We start from the raw sequence: 16,090 nt of genomic DNA, 5'->3' as shown, positions 1-16,090 counted from the left end.
ACAGAAGATTTTAAATTTGTACTTCTAAGGGCCGGTACTTTCTGTCCCGATTAAATGCAGGTTAGCTAACCGGAGTTAAATCGGGACAAGGAAATCGGGAAATCTTATTTTGAAATAAAACTGAACATTATTATGTAATCAAAAAAATGTGCAAGTTCCCTATTGGGCTGACCCAAAATATTAATGATTTAGATTTAGATAACGAATTGAAACAATATTTTACGAAAGATGCATGCGTTTCTTGCAGATTGTATGAAAGTAAAAAAGAAACGATTTTGCAGATCGTTCCACGTTAAACATTTGTTACACTTTGTTAATTTCTTTTGTTATTTTTCTATTTTGACAATGCTGTTCTTACAGAAACATACCTACGAAAACTAATTTTTTTGCTGGCCCTGCCTTCTTATATTTTCTATATCGTTTTAAATACGTTTCTCTCTGTTGCTACCATTGAAAGCTCATACCTATGTTAAATTCTTTCTAGTCTGGGCAGATTATCGGAGAATAGGCCATTTTTGGGAAAAAGTTATTTACCAGCAATAAAATTGCTGGAATCGAATCTTATGATTGTATATATTAATAATATAGGTATGCAAAGTCCGGAGATAGTGTGCTACTTTTTTTATAAACAAAATGGCGCCCGAAAATAATGCTTTTTTCAATTTTTGCTCTATAACTCCAAAGATTTTAACTTTACATCAAAAACACCCAAATAAAAATTCACCGTAATTAAATTCTGCATAGAGACGTGTTTTTCCCGATTTACTTCGACGAAAATTTTCCCCGGATCTTTCCAACAAAATCTTTAATTTTCAACTAAAATTTTAAATAAGTAATTGTTTATCAATAATTAAGTAACTTGGTAATATAAAAGCTCTTTCATATAGACTATAATTCCAGAAGGCGATGGAAATTGAATGAACAGTTTAGCAACAATTGAATTGCTAATTAAAAATTTACGGTCGCTATAATTACCACAATAATTATGATACATAAGAATAACTATTATTTTTGTATAAAAAGACACTGTACCTATCTAATGCACTTTACATAATTCAAATTGGACTATTTAAGCGGCCTCAGGAATATTTTAAAATTATAAACAATTTTTTGGCTTATAAACAAATATAATATCTCGGGAAATATTAAATTAAATTAAATCATGAAAGGGGTGTTGGAAAAAAAGCGGCAGGATGCTTCTTTTAAAAGAAATAGCTATTTGTATAACAAGGGAGGAAAGTGCTACTTTTCCTCCCGAGAATGAAGTTTACTGCCCGACGCGTAGCGGAGGGCAGTAATCATTCAAGGGAGGAAAAGGCACTTTACTCCCATGTTATACATATGGTTTTTCCACCTTCCTCAAATAACAAGTAATTTTTTCATTTTTACTTAATTTATTTATGTAACTAACCAACAAAATTTATTAGAACTAAAACTAACAAGTAAGTACAATATAACTGTCAACTGTCAAATATAAGTCAAATTATTAATGTAAACATTGTTAAATCAGAATAACAATTTACTGTTTTTTACCATTCTGCAAAATACAGAGTGTTTTTAAATAAACTTTAAAATGTATAGATACTTACGTAATAGAAAATAGATATTGTACAGGGCGTCAATAAGTTATATTTCATGAATGAAATACCATGACGTCACTTTTACTTTTCCTCCCTAGGGAGGAAAAATATTTTCCTCCCTAGGGAGGAAAAGTACAACTTTGCTCTCTACAATCAGGTCCGGAAAAGTATACTTTCGGTAGAGGTAGGTGGAAAAAACGTTTAATTGTGATGAATAGTTCCTGAGATTCAACCGGTCAAAGTTGACCGGCATTTACGGCAAAGATATAAACAATAGGATCATAATTTTTGAACCCTTTATATCTTTGCCGAAAATGCCGGTCAACTTTGACCGGTTGTATCTCAGGAACCAGTCATCACAATTAAACGTTTTTTCTTTTAAAAGGAATGTCCTACCACTTTTTTTCCAATACCGTTTTCATGGTTTAATTTAATTTAATATTTCCCGAGATATTCTATTTGTTTATAAGCCAAAAAATTGTTTATAATTTTAAAATATTCCTGAGGCCGCTTAAATAGTACAATTTCAATTCTGTAAAGTACATTAGATAGGTACAGTGTCTTTTCATACAAAAAACATAGTTATTCTTATGTATCATAATTACTGTGGTAATTATAGCGACCGTAAATTTAATTAACAATCCAATTGTTGCTAAACTGTTCATTCAATTTCCATCGCCTTCACATAATCTATACGAAAAGAGATTTTATATTACCAAGTTATTTAATTATTGATAAACAATTACTTATCTAAAATTTTAGTTGAAAATTAAAAATTTTGTTGAAAAAACCCGCATTTTCCGAAGAAAATTTTTTGTTCGAAGTAAATCGGGAAAAACACGTCTCTATGCAGAATTTAGTAACGGTGAATTTTTATTTGGATGTTTTTGGTGTAACGTTTAAATCTTTGGAGTTATAGAGCAAAAATTGAAAAAAAAAACACGATTTTCTGGCGCCATTTTGTTTATAAAAAAAAGTAGCACACTATCTGCGGACTTTGCATACCTATATTAATAATATATACAATCATCAGATTCGATTCCAGCAATTAAATAACTTTTCCTTGTATTTTGCTAATTAGCCCAGAGTATTTCCTATACTGTATACCTACCTACATACAGACTGTTTAGGGTTGGATTAGATATACCCCACTGTAGGAAGAGTTAAAATCGGCAACATTGCTGATGAGAAGGAGTTGCATTGCCTATGACGAGAATGACTGAATGGGTCGGCGCGAATCAGGTGTGGGAACCGAGGAAGCAGTGTTGCCACGTATATTGTGTACCTACTCGTAATATTATCTAATTTAAAACTAAACAGTCTGTATATACATATAAATTTTTTAACATTTTCAGTTATAAAATTATAGCGAAATAAGTGTAGATTTTATTACTAACAATAACTGCAACTGATTACATTGTATACAATTACATCTGTTAAATAATATTGATTACTATTTGCTTTAATAATTTAAATTTTTTATAATTTAAATGATAATATTGTATTTCAGAGAGAATCGCAAGTCACACTTGACGTCGTTGAAGGCAATGTTAAATATATGCGAGGTAAGTCAGTATTTATTTTAAACTCTGTTACATATATTATTGGCATACGATTTTTATCTGTCGTATTAATAGGAATATATTTATCTAAAAAACATGTTTTTAACAACAAGGTAAAGTTTATTTTTTGTTATTTATTATTTATTTTACTGCAACTGTTACAACATTGTGACATGTTAGCAACAATGTATAGAATTGTTGTTTATTTATTATATATGGTCGATCGACTTCATATTATATAATATACATACATGTTGCTTTTGGCAATATTTTGAATACTTCGAGAATTAATATTAAGATGACATTCTTAATCCATGTTTTCACTGACCATTTAGTGTATAAAGTATCAACGTATTCTCTTCTTCACATTCATTCATACAAAGTATTCATTAGGCCGGTGATTGAATACAAGACCTTGCTCAGTCGCTATGTAGAACAATCCCTGTTGGGGCTGGAAATGAGTATACTGCGTAAAGTAACCTACAAAAGAAACGACTACACTTCTGCTCTTATTTATTCATTATCGAATATCCAATACATAAGCAAGAGGCTCACCTCTGTAAGCAGGAGTTAAAATTCATAGCCCAAAACATCCTGTTCACCCTTTGGCAATGTATTCATCAGATATACCAAACCCAAACTACCCTTCCTCCCAACAAAATTGCGTGCTTCTACCAATAATGAACTACCTGATGAATACATCGATATCCTGGAGATAATTTAACTTTTTTACCGCATAAACAGATAAATGAGGCGCTCAGAGCAACAGTGGCTTAACCCCAAAAACGAAGTTTTGATATAAATGTAATCTTTTCATTCTCATTTCCATTATGCTTATGGGATGGTGCTACAAATCATTAGGTTGTGTATTCTTCTTCTTAATCCGAAGATTTATGGTTGCTGCTTTCATTGATATATTAATCTAAAAATGCTCACCTCGAGCTTTGCCACGCACAGGGAGAGATCGGTTTTCTGTTTTATGTGGTTTCCCGATCTCATTGCACAGTTATACCTGTTCATAGGGGAAGATACAGCCACAGCGGTCCTCAACGTGTTTTAAATTTATTAAAACATTCATATATTCAACTCAGCAAATTCAGTTACTTATTCGTTTTAATAACAAAAAATTTCTGAAAAGAACCATTTTAGTAACCAAGCTCTTTCTCCTGTGACCGTCCTCTGAAGACGACGTTCTCCGCATACACAACATTCTCTACACCGACATCGATACCACCAGTGACTCGCTACGAAACCAGTGCCACCCTCTACAAAACAAACCACGTTCTGAAAAGGCGATAGACACCTAAAACATCACATATCGCAACGACCCAACATCCACTGCAAACCATATCGACATTGAAAACTTCTTCACTTTGAGCGACGTACCACGTCGCACAAAATCTCGACAGCCAAAATCCCGACGGCCAAAACACCGACACGCCAGAATCCCGACACGCCAGAATCCGGACAGGCCAAAATCCCGACATGCAACAATCCTCGCATAAGTAAAAATTCCGACTTTTGTTTAATACTTTTAATACAAAATACTTTTGTTTAGTAACAAAAAATAAAAAACAAATGGCCAGAAACAAAAACAAAAAATAAATGTAATTATATGTTAAAAAGAAACTTATCAAACCTGTCGGGATTCTGGCCTGTCGGGAATTTGGCCTCTCGGGATTCTGGCGTGTCGGGATTTTGGATGTCGGGATTGTGGCTGTCGGGATTTTGGCTGTCGGGATTTTGGGGTAGACCCGTAGGTTAGACACTAACGTGTATAGTGTACGTTTTTTGATTATACACCTTGAGAAATAGATGTTTCCTAATGCCACAATTGCTTCGTTGTGTTTATATTATAATCTTTTTATCGAAATTATTAAATGGCTTCAGAATCCATTGTTAAGCCAGACTAGATTCGTTGTTTCGCCTTTTCTATTACTTACCATAGATTTAGAATTTGTTTTCGTCATCAGCATTTTCATATGTCCCTTAAGATGACAGTGTTCTCTTAGGAGACCTACGATAATACGCAGATAACTCCTTTTCATATCTAGTTGATCTTTGGATCTCTTCTTCGAAGGTTCATGTTCGTAATAAGGACATAAATTTTTGGCAAGATAAAATAACAAATTCACTGAAGACCTTCTCTGACTAGTCCAGAAATCAGTCGCTTCTGTTTAACGTTCAAAAAACTAAATTTGTATCATTTACATGCCGTGCAAACTCTACTAAACCTGATCTAAGTGTTGCCATCAATGGTGAGAGTATTTTAAGTTGTAGTGATGTGAAGTTTTTGGGAGTGACCTTTGACTCTCATTTATCGTTTAAGACTCATTGTTGGAATGTATGTAAAAAACTCAACTCTAAGTGTTATCAATTGAGAAACTTGAGTAGAACACTTAGTTAACACCATCTTCGTCTTTTTTATTTTGCTGAAATACAGTCCACAATGAGTTATGGTATAACTGTCTGGAGTGGCTCTCCTAGTATAAAGGATGTTTTCAAAGCCCAAAAGCGTATTGTGAGATGTCTTGCGGGAGTTTCGTATGGTTGTTCATGCAGAGGCCTATTTTAAGGAGTTAAATATATTCACAGTGTATGGAATCTACATTTTCGAGTTACTGCTACTGATTCATAAGAATAAAACAACTTTTTTATGTAACAGCGATATTCATTCACATAATACACGAAATAAGAGACAATATGTTGTAGCATACCGACATCTAGAATTAAGCAGGAAGTCATCCACTGTTTGTGGTTTACAATTGTTTAATAAAGTACCTCAAATATTAAAAAATATAAATTCAACTAAGGGGTTTAAAACCCAAGTAAAAGATTACTTAGTGACCATGTGTCCGTATACACTGGGTGAGTATTATGATGGTGTGAATGCCCAAGCTGTAACACAATGACCACAATTACTTTAATTATTTTAATTTGTATTACGTTTTTCTGTTTATACAGGGTGAGTCATGAGGAACTGTACATACTCCTACCTCGTATAGAGGCTCCCATGTGGAATAAAAAATGACCATTAAAAAGTGTCTGCTCCCCTTGTTTATTAATATACAGGGCGAGTTTCGCATTTTGACAGAAATTTATATTCGTCATAATTTTTGAACGGTCAGATCGATGTGTCTCTTATTTTGGTCAATCGTTACACTATTACCACCTAATCAACTGATTTATTCAAACTAGCAAAAAATCAGGTCCGGCTTTAAAAAATTAGTTCGTTTGGGTCTTAGAAAAAATTTCACCATGTATACGCTTTTTGAAAACTCTAATATGAATTTTACAAATTAGACAAATAGGCAATTAAAATGGCATACTTATTTTTTTCCCCACACGATTACTTAATTTTTTACAAAAAAATCAAATTTGACTATGAATTAAAAGTTTGGTGAAGTAAACCATAGATTAAAAAAAAAATAACTTTTATTACAAAAATTAATTTTTTTTAACACATATTTGATTTATGTTACCACCCAATCAACTGATTTATTCAAACTAGAAAAAAATCAGGTCCGGCTTTAAAAAATTAGTTCGTTTGGGCCTTAGAAAAAATTTCACCCTGTATACGCTTTTTAAAAACTCTAATATAAATTTTACAAATTAGACAAATGGGCAATTAAAATGGTATATTTATTTTTCCCCACATGAATACTTAATTTTTTATAAAAAAAATCAAATTTGACTATGAATAATAATTAAAAGTTTGGTAAAATGAACCATAGATTTAAAAAAATTTACTTTTATTACAAAAATTAATTTTTTTTTAACAAATATTTAATTTATGTTACCACCCAATCAACTGATTTATTCAAACTAGAAAAAAATCAGGCCCGGATTTAAAAAATATTTCGTTTTGGTCTTAGAAAAAATTTCACCCTGTATACGCTTTTTGAAAACTTTAATATTAATTTTACAAATTAGACAAATGGGCAACTAAAATGGCGTATTTATTTTTCCCCACACGATTACTTAATTTTTTATTAAAAAAATCAAATTTGTCAAAATCGAAATTTTAACCTAAAAATGAAAAAAAAAAAGATGAAATCACGGTTTAACTCGCTACAACGTTCCATTTAAAATTTATTTCTGAAATTTTTACAGCACATATCTCTTACCATTGTGAAGACTATGATAATTGTTGTAGACTTTCAGTCTTCTTCTCGTAAAAGTTATGAATTTTTAAAAATAAAAGGTGCAGATTCGTGAATTGCAAAGTTAAATCGCAAAAATTAAGTGAAAAAATTTAAAATTTATGTATTTGATCACGTCTATGTTAAACTATAGAGTCCAAAGAGAAGTGTTACTATGGGGAGTTTTAGATCTAGGCGTGTTATAGAAAAAAAAAATGGTAAAACTTTTAACTTTAAGAAAAACGTTGTTTAATTTTTTTTATTTTTATGGTAAAATTGCGATTTTGACAAATTTGATTTTTTAATAAAAAATTAAGTAATCGTGTGGGGAAAAAAATTAATATGCCATTTTAATTGCCTATTTGTCTAATTTGTAAAATTCATATTAGAGTTTCCAAAAAGCATATACAGGGTGAAATTTTTTCTAAGACCCAAACGACCTAATTTTGTAAAGCCGGACCTGATTTTTTTCTAGTTTGAATAAATCAGTTGATTGGGTGGTAACATAAATCAAATATTTGTTTAAAAAAAATGAATTTTTTTAATAAAAGTTAATTTTTTTTAAATCTATGGTTCACTTTACCAAATTTTTAATTCATAGTCAAATTTGATTTTTTTATAAAAAATTAAGTAATCGTGTGGGGAAAAAATGAATATGCCATTTTAATTGCCTATTTGTCTAATTTGTAAAATTCATATTAGAGTTTTCAAAAAGCGTATACAGGGTGAAATTTTTTCTAAGACCCAAACGAACTAATTTTTTAAAGCCGGACCTGATTTTTTGCTAGTTTGAATAAAGCAGTTGATTAGGTGGTAATAGTGTAATGATTGACCAAAATAAGAGAATCATCGATCTGACCGTTTAAAAATTATGACGAATATAAATTTCTGTCAAAATTCGAAACTAGCCCTGTATATTATTAAACAATGGGAACATACACTTTTTAATGGTCATTTGTTATTCCCCATAGGGGCCTCTATACGAGGTAGGAGTATGTACAGTTCCTCATGACTCACCCTGTATTGTATGTTCTTGTATGTAATTTTAATGTTTTAAATACTTAATTTTGTTTGTTCTATACTTCTATATAACTATTTACTGACTTGCTATAAACATTATTATGTAACTTATAGCTAAAAAAAACATGTATAAAAGCCTTTGAATGTTTGAGACCCATTTGTCCATACCAGTGATTACGTTTCATCTGTTGCACCCAGCCCGATATTGTTCTTTTGACTGTGCTTCTTGCTATGCCAACGACAGGTTCTGGGCCTATGTATGTGTCTTTTCCCCTCTCCTGGCAAATAGGTCCGATTTTTCATTCCCTTCAATACCAATATGTCCAGGCACCCAGAGTAAACTTGCTTTGCTACTTTTTCCGATCGGAATCAGATTCTAAAGACAGTTCCAAACTAACTTGGAGTAAATCTAATTTGATTCCAGTACCTTTAATGCCGCGTGGCAATCAGATATAATTTTTGCGGATTTGTGATTTGGTCCTGCAGCTCTATAGCATAAATCTTCAATTGGAAGACAGTAGAGTGATTACCTAGGCTTATATTAAGGCCTAGCCTTGGTTTCCCGTAGATTTATTTGACTTCCATTCGTCCTTTACTGGAAAGAGAGTGGTAAACGACTTTTCGAAATTATATTTAGGTCGCATTGCATCTGGTACCATTTCCAACTTTGGGTGATTTTTAATTATCTCTGTAGATTTGATTCCGGTATTCTTTTGCCCTACTTCGAATCTCATGACCTAGTAGACCTGGATCCCGCGTAAGAAAAAAAAGTTGATTAATAGCAAGCTGAAAATTTGTTAATAGCTTAATGGTGTCTAGTCGGACAAACATTGATGCACGGGAACACTGAAACAGGGGAAGTTTTAACGGTGGAGCATGATAAACGTGTCGTCCTGACAAGTTTATGATGGTGAAAAATAGCAAGTTGTTTTTAAGTTTATTCAATAGTCAACGTTATATAATATATGAAAAAATGTTTGTCCGACAAAAAGGTTGGGCATTTTAATGAGTCCGACACGTAGAACATGTCACATCACAGGAACTATGTTGGTAATGAATAGCAGTCTGATTTTTGCATGAGAGTTTAATGAAAGGTTAAAAAAGCAATTGGAAGTTCTGTCGGACAAAATGAATGGGAAATTTTCCTAGTCGGACATTCTAAACATGTAAGATATAGACAAAAATATTGGTGATAAATAGCAAGCTAATTTTGATTTGTTTATGTACAAATTATATTTTGTAACGCAAAAAGTTATATGTCGGACAAAAAGTTTGGGCAAATCGAAGGAAATAAATAAAAAACATTTTTTCAGAATGACTTAGTCACATATTGATAAAGCTATTTTAGTTGTATGTTATTATTTATATTCACATATTTGCATGTGCATATATATACATGCACACTCCAAAAAGAGTGAGGTAAGTATTAATGCATGTATATATCGCAAAACAATTATTTTTTTGGGTGGAGTTTGTTCTAGATATTCTCAAAATGACAATAAAAAATGTCAAAGAACATGTGAAAGCAATCTCTTAGGGGTTTCTAATTAGGCGCATCAGAAAGTACGGAAAATTTCCTACAAAAAACGTTGTATACATTTTTTTCCATACTCAAATCTTAACCCTGCAAACGACATTGAAAAATGTGAAGAGTCTAAAACTTCGGTGCTTATAAGAATAGACGTAAATATGACACATTATGCTTAGAAGTATGTATTAGAAGGCTGCATTTGTCAGTGTGACACTTTGTGCTATACAAAGTAGTATTTGAAAGTACATGGTCTCTGAGTTTCTGTTTGCCACGTGTGTTGGAAATTAAAATTTATATTAACTATGGAGTGTTTTTGTGTCTATTTTTGAGTGTCAACAGTTTAAATTTTAAGTCGCCAAATCAAAAGTGAAACCATTCAACGGAACATTTTTGAGTAATTTTCGAACATTTTACAAAGTTAGCAAAATACTTTGTCATCAAATCAATGAGGTTCAGTTGCCAGATAATTGTGAAAGTTCTATTGAATATCATTCTTCGTGCTATAATGCTTTGCTTGATTGAAAAAGGGTACCTAAATAAATTGTTACTAAAATTGTATAACGTAATTTTTCTCAACTTTCTACAAATGAAATAATAATGTAATTAATATGTCACATGGCAAGAAATAATTTGCTGCCAAAATAAATCGATTAGTTTAAATTTGAAGTTACGATTGCAATTTATTATGAATTATTGTCAAAAGTGACAGATTTTCTTAAATGGAAATGTATTCATAGACATAAGGGTAGACAGGGAATACAGTGCAAAAAGTCGATAGGTGGTCTATCTATCTCTTTTAACCAAGCGATCCCGCGCATGTGGCAGACAAAGATAGCTAGACCACTCAATCCATAATATAATTTGCCTGATCTACTATAAATGTATTACAGTGAGGTATCTAAATGATGTTGAGATAAATCGAAAGATATCGATTGTAATTGATTGCAGGTACTTTTGACATAGAATAATCACCCCTTATTGAAATTTCAAAAATTATTTTTTTAAATTTTCCGACTACAAAATCTACCTCTTATTTTTTTCCGACAACAGTCATTCTTGGTAAGAAATAATTTACTTAATTAAATTTCGTCTTTGTCGGAAAGCTATTTATCACCAGCATTTTTGTCTATATCTTACCTGTTTAGAATGTCCGACTACGAAAACTTCCCATTAATTTTGTCAGACAGAACTTCCAATTGCTTTTTTAACCTTTCATTAAACTCTCATGCAAAAATCAGACTGCTATTCATCACCAACATAATTCCTGTGATGTGACATGTTCTACGTGTCGGACTCGTTAAAATGCCCAACATTTTTGTCGGACAAACATTTTCGCATATATTACATAACGTTGGCTATCGAATAAACTTAAAAACAACTTGCTATTTTTCACAATCATAAACTTGTCAGGACGACACGTTTATCATGCTCCACAATTAAAACTTCCCCTGTTCCAGTGTTCCCGTCCATCAAAGTTTGTCCGACTAGACACCGTTATGCTATTAACAAATTTTCAGCTTGCTATTAATCAACTTTTCTTTCTTACGCGGGATCCAGACCTATAGGTATTTATAGGCCGTTACCTGGTCTATGGATCTTGGTCCTACGCATATATCTTCGCTGACTACAAGATTTGCCATCATCTGGGTTTTAGATATATTCATTTTCAATCCCCCTTCTAGCGAGGAAAGGTAGAGCTAATTTAAAAGTTCTTTGGCCTCATCTATCCTAAGCTATTAGTACAATATTATCTGCAAATCACAGATGGATAAGCTTTTCTCCGTTTATGTTTATGCCCTTGTCGGTCAGTTTTGCCCTTTTACATATATAGTCCAAAAGCGTAGTGAACAGTTTCGACGATATGGTTTCCCTCTGACGTACTCCACGTTCTATCGGGAATTTCTGGGTTTGACGATCACCCACTCTAAAGCCGCGTTTACACGATGACAATTGGCGAGACAATTGTCAGAAGACAACTGATTGGCATGAAATTATTGTCTTCGTCTAAAGCCGCGTTTACACGATGACAATTGGCGAGACAATTGACATTGGACAATTGTCATCACGTGATTGCGGATTGTCGGAGGCCAGTCCAGTTGAACGAGAAGATGTTTATACGGGGCCAACTATTGCCATGGCAGTAGACAGCTAAAACATGGCCAACTGCTCGTCATCTGTTGTGTCAAACAACAAAAACAAGACAGCACTACTGGCCTACACCGTTCACACGGCGCCAATTGTCGCGACAATTGAGATTTCGAGTGTTGGGGGGGCTCACTGGGCGCAGCTCATTGTCCTCAGTCTACTCCCGGAGACAACTGAATTTTGGGCCAATTGTGAGGTCAGTTGGCAAGGCAATTCGCCTGAAGTGTTTAGACGAAGACAATAATTTCATGCCAGTCAGTTGTCTTCTGACAATTGTCTCGCCAATTGTCATTGGACAATTGTCATCACGTGGTTGCGGATTGTCGGAGGCCAGTCCAGTTGAACGAGAAGAAGTTTATACGGGGCCAACTATTGCCATGGCAGTAGACAGCTAAAATATGGCCGACTGATCGTCATCTAGAGAGAACTGGCAAAAAACAAGACAGCACTACTGGCCTACACAGTTCACACGGCGCCAATTGTCGCGACAATTTAGATTTCGAGTGGTGGGGGGCTCACTGGGCGCAGCTCATTGTCCTCAGTCTACTCCCGGAGACAACTAAATTTTGGGCCAATTGTGAGGGCAGTTGGCAAGGCAATTGGCCTGAAGTGTTTAGACGAAGACAATAATTTCATGCCAGTCAGTTGTCTTTTGACAATTGTCTCGCCAATTGTCATCGTGTAAACACGACTTTAGACGAAGACAATAATTTCATGCCAGTCAGTTGTCTTCTGACAATTATCTCGCCAATTACGCCAATTTAAACGCGGCTTAAACACTTCAGGTCAATTGTCTTGCCAACTGCCCTCACAATTGGCCCAAAATTCAGTTGTCTTCGGGAGTAGACTGAGGACAATGAGCAGCGCCCAGTGAGCCCCCCCCACCACTCGAAATCTCAATTGTCGCCGTATGAACGGTGTAGGCCAGTAGTGCTGTCGATATGTGAAACAGGACACAACAGATAACGAGCAGTCGGCCATGTTTTAGCTGTCTACTGCCATGGCAATAGTTGGCCCCGTATAAACATCATCTCGTTCAACTGGGCTGGCCTCTGACAATCCGCAACCACGTGATGACAATTGTCCAATGTCAATTGTCTCGCCAATTGTCATCGTGTAAACGCGGCTTAACACTGGCTGTTGCGTTTTGGTATATAATGTGTTTAATTATATTTATATACCGATAGTCAATTCGGCATTCTGTCAAGGCTTCCAACATTTTTTTTATTGACGGTGTCAAAGGCCTTTTCATAGTCCACAAATATTAATGCTAGTGGTTTATTATATTCAGTGCATTTTTCCATAAGATTTTTTATTGTCATTAGGTGATCGTTTGTTCCATAGCCTTTTCTAAAACCCACCTGTTCTATGGGCTGATAAAATTCCAATTTATTTTCTAGTCGTTTCGTAACTATTTTTGTAAATAGTTTATAAATATGAGAAAGTAGCCTTATAGGTCTCTAATTTCTGAGGTCGGTAGCATCCCCTTTTTTATGAAGTATGATAATTTCTGCGTTATGCCACTGAGTGGGTGTTATTGCTTCCTGCAAACTTCTAGTGAATATTTTGGCAAGGACCTGCCATAATCTTTTTCCAGTCACTTTTAAGGCATCTGCCACTATTTCATCGCCTCCGCGGCACCTATTGTTTTTCGTTTCTTGCACTAACCTTCGAACTTCGTTGGGTGTTACGTCCGATAAAATTTCAGATCCCTAATTGATTATCTTTGGTAATGATCCACTCCGGTTACATTGCTGTTCTTTGTATAGTTGTCTATAAAAACTCTCTGTAGTGTTCATAACTTGATCTCTATCCTCAATGATTTGCCCCTGTTCATTTCTTAATTTGTGGATGTTTTTTCTTCCAATGAACCTGCTCTGTCTGAGTAGTTTCAAGCTTTTGTTTTCTTCTATTACTCTAGTTATTTCCATCGTATTGTATCAACTTAGATCTTTATCTTTTTATCTGTGATTTGATGCTGAAAAGTATATGGCCCGGTGCAAGAGGAAGACGGCACATGGAGAATCAGAAGAAACAACGAGGTTAATGAATTGAATGAAGAGTATGATACTGTAATATTTGTGAAAAGTCAAAGACTGTCATGGTTGGAATATGTCCAGACAAGAATATGCCCAAACAGCAAAGAAAATATTACAAAGAAGCCGATAGGAAGGCAAAAAAAAGGAAAGCCCACTACGAGGTGGTTGAATGACGTGGGACATGACCTGAAAACTATGAATATAAGACAATGGAGGAGAAGTATACAAGAGAGATCCGAATGGAAGGACATAGCAAGACAAGCAAAGACCTATCCAGGGTTATGATGCCAAAATAAGAAGAAGATGATGATGAAGATTTGAATGATCGATTTGACGCTGTTTTATATCTAGTTGTAGTGAGTTAAACCACCCTTAAATATCAACTAAAAACGTTACTATAAAAAAATATAATATAATATAATTAATTTATAGTTCTTAATTCGTAACTATTAATAACCAAGTTGAAGGGGTTATTGACCATCGACACGAAATCACTAGAATTTTCATATAAATAAATAATATAAATAGGAATACATTATTAGGAGTACCATAATTAAATTATTGCTTCAAAAACGTTAACGTTGGTCAGTAGTGTGTGTTTACAAAAATGTGTTCGCTTATCATTTGTAATTATAAACAAAGTCATAATAATAATATCGTGAATTAAAATACAGTTCTTATATAAATTTATTCTCAACATCTTTACCAACCCTTCCACCACCACATTTCTCATGATTTTATTATCGAGCTCTTCATAATCATGATTAATCAGCCCTGATTTGTCCATTGTTGAAAATAGACCTCCTCCATACATGTCCATATTCTTCTGTTCCACGCATCTGCTACCCATTTGGTCACAACTCTTTTGAGGTCGTCGGTCCACGGCGTTGCACTTCCGCGGTTTCGCTTGTCTGCCCGTAGTCTACAGTCTACACTCAAGCAATTTTTTTTTTCAAGCAAAAAAAAATCTTGAAAAAGAATTATCACCTATAATAGTTATTACACGAGCTCGAAAATTACCGATTTGTATCCCGAGTGACACTTTGACAGTTTTAATTAAGGGGAGGGAAATTATGTCAAAGTCTCACGAGGGAAATACAAATCGGTAGTTTTAAAAGCTCGAGTGTAATTCGGTAAGATTGTTTCATGAATAAAACTGATTTTATTGATATCATCATCTGAATATTTGCTAAACCTATTCATGGTGTTGAGTTTGACAAATTGTAAAACATTAATTCTGATTAATTTCACTGAATATATATTTAATTTTAAATTTGCGTAGCAACGAAGAGCATCTGATGTGTTACTTGACGACGGGAAATTATCAGTAGTAATTGCACAAGAGCTCTAAAATTATCGAATTTTTCCCGAGTGACACTTTGACAGTTTTAATTTCACGACCTGAAGGGGAGTGAAATTATGTCAGTGTCATGAGGGCAAAAATTCGATAATAATTTTAGAGATCGAGTGCAATTTGCTACGATTATTTCATGAATAAAACTGTTCAAAGCCAAAATTTTATTGTAATTTATTTATGTAAGTACAAATTAGTACAATTAAACACACAGTTGTTATAAATATTTAACGGTTTGAAGTCATCACTTTTATAATTTTTAAAACATTAATTGTCATTAATGTCACTGAATGTATATTTTCGTAACAACGAAGGGCATCTGACGTAATATACTTGACGACGGGATATTATCAAAAATTATCGGGTATAATTTCGGGTATAATATTTTAATAATCAGTTTTTCGAAAATTCGTTGTCTGGCAATAGACACGAGTGGCTATTGCCCAATGACAACAAGTTTGAGTAAAAATGAAGCATTATTTTCTTATTTATTCTTACTGTCGTGTGATATTCGTAAGATTATTTTTTAATACGTATATTATGGATATTTTCGTAAATGTGACAGTTGTCAAAACTAGGAAACTGGTTGCCATTAAACAGAAATAATCTACTTAAAAAAATTCCATCGGTAATTTTCTACAGTAGATAATTCTCAGTATAATTTTAATCTGATTGGACATAATTAAACACGTGTCAAATATCTTACTATAGGATTGG

The 16,090-nt window shown here is 33.5% G+C and overlaps 1 protein-coding gene across 1 annotated transcript in view; it reads left to right on the top strand.

Moving 5' to 3' along the window:
* LOC126889827 (uncharacterized) overlaps positions 1–16,090 on the top strand; it is a 787,508-nt gene that overhangs the window by 256,499 nt on the left and 514,919 nt on the right. Inside the window, exon 3 of the mRNA XM_050658511.1 lies at positions 3,091–3,145. Within this exon, the coding sequence (XP_050514468.1) occupies positions 3,139–3,145 (7 nt within the window). The 5' untranslated portion in view covers positions 3,091–3,138. The remainder of the gene's footprint in view (positions 1–3,090; positions 3,146–16,090) is intronic.

The sequence above is a fragment of the Diabrotica virgifera genome, chromosome 8 (assembly GCF_917563875.1).
Source record: "Diabrotica virgifera virgifera chromosome 8, PGI_DIABVI_V3a".
Lineage (NCBI taxonomy): Eukaryota > Metazoa > Arthropoda > Insecta > Coleoptera > Chrysomelidae > Diabrotica > Diabrotica virgifera.
The sequence above is the reverse complement of the archived record's forward strand: the minus strand, read 5'-3'. Positions and strand labels throughout refer to the sequence as shown.